Consider the following 6541-nt stretch of genomic DNA (forward strand, 5'->3'; position numbering starts at 1 on the left):
AAGCTGACTTGGGGAGTGCCCCACATCCTCTGGAAATTAACATGAATCTCCCCATACTCCCCACAATAGGGAGATGGGACACTGAGTGGAACTGTTGTGGCTAAGTTGGCTGGTAAATGGTGTTACCAGATTTTTCTGCCGTTGGGCCAGGGAGAAAAACATCTCTGAAACTGTGTTGCTGCTAACACACCATCAGCTTTAGTGAGGGGGCTAGTGAGAGAGGCCGTGAAATGGCGGAGGCATAAAGTAGGGTGTTGAATATTTCAGCAAACTGTCAACTTCAATGTAACGAGGCTGCTTCTGTCTTTGAAACCAGGGTACTCTGGGGTTTCCAGCCAGCCAGTTGCCTAGTAACATGCGTGAGGCACCGGGGACTAGCCACTTGAAAGTTTATTTTTGCGCTGAGTTAGTTGCTGAAGATTGAATGTGATCTGGTAGCCAGAGTAATGTTTCATTTTTATTCATGAGCTGGGGAAATAAGCACATACTTACAGTGAAATCAGCGTCGTCCCATTGAACGCATGACTTTGTATTTCTTCAAATCCATTTCCATAGAGCTTGCTGAAGGAGGGAGAGAATGGGTTTAGGAACTGGAAGGAATGGGAGCAGCGCAGTTTGGGAGCTCTTATTCATCCTCCTGTGACATTTAGCACTAAGATAATTACTGGCATTCAAAATAACTAGCTCTGTTAGTCTAACATTTCAGAGTATCACTACCTGGTGGGATGAAGCTAGACTTTTGGTGTCATTTACCTCCATATCTGCCACCACCATCGCCACCACCAATGCATTCTGTGTGACTCAAGGGCTGGTACTTGACTGGCCATGCATGTATATGTATGTAATCATTTAATTAGCCATTGGAGTCCTGGTGTGACGCTGTGGGTTAATGCGCTGGGGACTACAAAGTTGGTGTGAACTACGAGGTCAGCGGTCCAATCTCACCAGCTGCTTGTCGGAAACCCTATACAGGGTAGCTATGGGTCGGAACTGACTTGACGGCACTCAACAACAACAAAAACCACCATACACTTAAAAGAAACTCAAGTCTCTGCATAATTGTGCCGTTTGCTTCAGTCTAATCAGGAAAAAAAAAATCAGACACTTCTCAATACAGAGACATTTTTCAATACCCAGCAATTCTCAAAACAAGGAAATTCTGAAAAACCTCCACAACACTAAGGAGACATGATTACAAAATGTGATGTGTCATCCCAGGTAGAATTCTGGGCCAGAAAAAGGACATGAGGAGAAAAGTGAAGAAATCTGGATACAGTATGATCTTTACTGAATAATGATTTATGGATATTTGTTCATTAATTGTGACCAATATAGTATATTATAGTATAAGATACTGGAAGTTTTGGTGTGGCGCTAGACTGCTAATGCAAGGTCGGCAGTTCAAACTCACCAGTTACCCCTTGAAAACCCTATCCAAGGTGGCCATGAGTCCAAACCCACTTGTTGGTAATTAACAACAACAACAACAACAACAAATAAGATGCTAAAGGGGAAACCAGGTGTAGGGCACCTCGGAACTCTGACCACCTTTGCAATCATTCTGTAACTCTAAAATTGTTCTATAATAAAAGCTTTATTTCAAAGATTTTGAAAAGTTTAAAAAATAACATAAAAAAATATTAGTGCAGTGGCAAAGCTGGGTTTTGAGGGCAGAACTGTCTGCCTGATACTTCAGTCTCAGCTCCAGGACCACAGGCATCTATGGCCCTTGGCCTTCCCAGTGTACTGGAAACAGGATGGCTCCAATGCAGAGCCAGTCGTTCTGCTCTCTGATGAGAATGTGGTTTCACTGATGCTAAATTTGACTCGAGAACCAAGAATATTTCAGTGTCTATACAAAGTTATTTAAGATTCATTAGTGATTAGTGAAATCAATTTAGTATAGTGGGTACAACCAGCATTTTTTTTTTTTTAAAGGGAAATAGAACAGAATAAAACCAATGGAAAACATAAATATGTTTTGTATGTAGTTAGAGTGGAGTTTTATGAAATTTTGTTCTACCATTTTTATATGTGAAACACATACATATACAAGGGAGCTTCATAAAGTCTGTGGAAAATTTTAATTATCTTTTAATTCCATTTTTCCATGAGCTCTTTGAAGTCCCCTTGTACACAGGGCTGTCGAGTCAGTTCCCCCTCACAGAGACCCTGTATAGGGTTTCTGAGGTATTAAAAAAAAAATCTTTGTGGTAGCAGAAAGCCTCATCTTTCTCCTGCATAGTGTCTGGTGGGCTCGAACCACTGAGCTTGTGGCTCACAGTCCAGTGCTTATCCTATGGAGCCACTGTGCGCCCACATATGTATGAATGCATATACATATATTCTTCTGCTCCAGATAAGACATGAGAGACTTCTGACACTCAGAAAAGTTAGAGCTAGAAGGATCAAGCAGCAACCACCCCTCCACCCTCCACCCCCCACCCCCGCTTCATTTTGAATAGGAGGGAACAATCTCAAAACGGAAAGTGACTTGACTGGTTGGGGTAGAAATGAAAGTAGAACACACTTTGGGTCATTTCCCCCACATTGGTTTTGCTAGTCGTTTTCATTTTTCTTTCCCCACATTTCCACCTGGCCCACTCACCCTCTTCCTGCTGGGCTGTAGTCAGTGTCATCTTCCCAGTGTGGCCTTTCCTGCTTGCCTTCCAGCATCCCCTGTGTCCATTCCTTGATTTGTTTTTCCCCATTGCTTTATCACCATCTGCTGCACTACAGGCAACAAGCAGTCCCCAGACAACAAATTACAGACAACTGGAATTGTAGACAGCTCCCACTTGCCCTTTGTTGTTAAGAGCCATGGACCCTGTATAGGGTTTCCAAGGAGTCACTGGTAGGTTTGAACTGCTGACCTTTTGGTTAGTAGTCCAGTGCTTATTTGCCCTCAAGCCCTTCCAAAACCAAAACCAAAAACCAAACCTATTGTCAGCAAGTTGATTCCTACACACAGTGATTCTATATAGGGTTTATGAGATTATAAATCTTTAGGGGAGCAGACAGCCTCATCGTTCTCCCTCAGAGCCACTGGTAGGTTTGAACCACCAACCTAGTGGTTAGCAATCCACCAGGGCCCCTGAACCAAGCCCTACATGTAAAGATTCTTAATCACATTTGCTTTAATTTGAGGCAAGTGCAGCTTCTAAATCATAGAAAAGCCTCGGAGCCTTTTCTTGCATTTAATGCACTGTTGTCAAGTCAAAGAGATCCTCAAGGACATAGTAGAGCTGCTCCTGGAAGCAGACTGCCTCGTCTTCCTCCTGTTAGCAGTCCAAAGTCTAACCCACTGTGCCACCCGGGCTTCCTTTTCTTACGCTAAAGAAAGACCATAAGGACCTTATACACCTGTTCTGACTGACCTCCATACTTACAGACACACTTCCGGATAGGCCTCTGGGTTGCTTGTGTTATATTTTGTTTATGGTCTAGCTGCTTCAGCAGAATGGGAGCTCTTTGAGAGCAGGGATTTTACACTGTCTTGTTTATTGGTGAGTCCTATGTCTACAATAGTGCCTAACACCTGGTAGGGTTGAAATAAGTATGTGTTCAAAGAATTGGATGGTCTTACTGTAAGTCACAGTTAACCAAATTTGAAAGCTATTGACTTAAATGAAAATATTTGTCTATATTTTTCAGTAATAAATAGAGAAGTCCTAAGTAAGAAAGGAGCTCTGGTAGCACGGTGGTTGCTAATTGGGCTGCTAAACTCAAGGTTGGCAGTTCGAAACTACCAGTGGCTCTGTGGGAGAAAGATGAGGCTTTCTGCTCCCATAAGGATTTACAGCCTCGGAAACCCTGTGCAGGGTCACTATGAGTCAGAACCGACTTCACGACAAACAACAACAACAAAGTAAGAAAGGGCAGAATTAAATGATAGATAGTTAAGCCCCTTGAATCTGGCAAGATCCCTGCTTTCCTATACTGGGTTGCTGGCAGCTGCATACCCATGCTAGGGACAGGTTGGGGAAGTGACTTGGGAAGCGGTTTAGGGTTTAGACACATACTCCACCCAATCTTGCTCCAGATGGCTGTTGTCAGCAAGGTTTGTCAGCAAGGATTCTCTAGCTGTGACTAAATAAAGCAAGCACTAAATTTCATCTCGTGGTGTGTGTGTGTGTGTGTGTGTGTGTATGGAGCAGCAAAATCTGATCTCTTTCTGTCAACCTACAGCACGTCTGCTGCAGCTGTTGTGTGCTGTGGAGTCGGTTCTGACTCACAGTGACCCTGTACAGGATTTCTGAGGCTGTAAATCTTTACGGGAGCAGAAAGCCTCATCTTTCTCCTGTGGAACGGCTGGTAGTTTTGAACTGCTGACCTTGAGGTTTGCAGCCCGATTCGTAACCACTATGCTACCAGAGCTCCTTATAGCACATCTAAGACAGATCAAAAACCAAATGAAACCCACTGCCACTGAGTCGATTTCAACTCATAGCCTCCTTACAGGACAAAGTGAAACTGCTCCATAGCTTTTCCAAGATTGCAAATCTTTATGGAAGCAGACAGCCTCATCTTTCCCCCAAGGAGCAGCTGGTGGCTTTGAAATGCTCCCCTTTCTATTAGCAGCCCAATGAACAACCCACTGTGACACCAGGCTCCTTTATCTAAGACAATCAGAATAGAAATTAATACAGGTGGACTATTGTTGACACACATTTGGACTTGGAAACTCAGAAAATATAAAGATTAAAAAATAATTATTAAAGTGTCCTCACTGGAGTGAGTACAAAGAGAGCAGAGGTGTATTTAACTCATTTCTTATCTTCCCCCGTTTTCCCTCAGCCTTGCAGAACACCATGCAGGAGCTGGTTAGTAGGTGCTGAGAAGCAGGCTGGCCCTCAAAGAGTGGGCAGTTTCCCCCTGTCACGTGCTTTCTTTTGAATTCTTCTGACTTTAGAGCTTCACACACTAGCCTTTAAGTATTAAGGGACTTCAAAAGTTCAAGAAAAAATTTCATTAGCTTTTAATTATTTTTTTCCATGAACTTTTTGAAACTCCTTTGTATCCTGCTTCAGTTCTTGGATATCATTTTTCAATAGTTTTCCTTCCCCATCTTACTTTGTAGAATCTAAGAAGATAGGTACAGGATCTTGGCCTGTTGTCTTTTATAATCATATGCAATCTTCTTACCTCCCTAGAAGCTCTATCCCACTGGAATTTTCTCTGATTTATACTTAGAATCTTATTCTTGGAGAGCCTCCTGTCACTTGGGAGGTTGAATTTCTTTTTAGCAATCTGTTTTAGAAGGAAGAATCATACCATGTTTTCGCTGAACTTTTTGAAGTCTGATTTCTTAGTGTTTTGACCAGTATTTATCAAAACTTTCTCCTCTATCCACCAAATCAGAATTACCTGACATTGCTTGTTAAAATGCAGCTACAGACCTACTGAACCAGAATCTAATGTTAGTGGTGCCCAGGAATATACAGGTTTACAAAGGAGCTCCTTGGGTGAGTCTTGGGTTACTAGTTTGGCAACTGTTGGCCCCAGGGTATGTCAGAGGATGTTGTAGTTTTCATCATTTTCATGATGCATATCACATGGTCTGTTGGCGGGAAATAAGTGCAGAGCCTTTTTCCCTGCTTGTTTGCCTTACTTCTAAATGATGGAGCTGTATGTGTAGTGAATCAAGGAAAAAGTAGCCCTTTCCCTGCTTTTTTACCCCTTGTCTGACACTTTGTTGCACTACACCACTGGTATTTCAAATACTGGCAAGGTCACCCATGGTAGCTAGATTTCAGTAGAACTTCTAGATTAAGGAAGAACCATCAAGACTAGGAAGAAATAGGAGGTGGTTCCCCATTTGAAAAATTAGTCTCTGAAGACATTATGGATAGCAGTAGAACATTGATATAGTGCCAGAAGATGAGCCCCTTGGGTTGGAAGATACTCAAAGCATGACTAGGGTAGAGCTGCTGTCTCAAAGTAGAGTCAACCTTAATGATGTAGATGGAATAGTTTCAGGGTCTTTATTTGCTAGTGTACTATGACTCAAAATGAGAAGAAACAGCTGCAAATAATGCATTAATCACTGGAACATGCAATGTATGAAGTCTGACTCTAGGAAAACCAAAAGTCATCAAAAGTGAAATGGATCCCATAAAGATTGGTATCTTAAGCATTAGTGACCTAAAATGGACTAGTATTAGCAATCTTGAATCTGACAATCATGTGGTCTACTGCGCTGAGAATGACAAATCGAAGAGGAATGGTGTCACATTCATTGTTAAAAAGAACATTTCAAAATCTATCCTGAAGTACAACATTGTCAGTGATAAGATAATTTCCTTAGACCTACAAGGAAGACCATGAATTGCTCATATACAAGTTCAAGTTGAAGCTGAAGAAAATTAAAACAAGTCCATGAGAACCAAAATATGACTTTGAATATATTCCACCAGCATTTAGAGACAATTTCAAGAATATATTTGAGGAGAACAAACAAGATGGCGATTGGGTAGACGTGTAGTAAAGGAGCTCCGTCAGCAACAACACAGACTATCAGACCAAGCAGGCTCAGGGATAT

At 42.0% G+C, this 6541-nt stretch overlaps 1 protein-coding gene across 1 annotated transcript in view; it reads right to left on the minus strand.

Moving 5' to 3' along the window:
• Positions 1–6541, minus strand: part of LHCGR (luteinizing hormone/choriogonadotropin receptor) — a 130238-nt gene that overhangs the window by 24732 nt on the left and 98965 nt on the right. The window contains exon 8 of the mRNA XM_006839472.1: positions 493–561. Coding sequence (XP_006839535.1) covers positions 493–561 — 69 coding nt within the window. The remainder of the gene's footprint in view (positions 1–492; positions 562–6541) is intronic.

Source organism: Chrysochloris asiatica, unplaced genomic scaffold (assembly GCF_000296735.1).
Source record: "Chrysochloris asiatica unplaced genomic scaffold, ChrAsi1.0 scaffold00024, whole genome shotgun sequence".
Taxonomy (NCBI): domain Eukaryota; kingdom Metazoa; phylum Chordata; class Mammalia; order Afrosoricida; family Chrysochloridae; genus Chrysochloris; species Chrysochloris asiatica.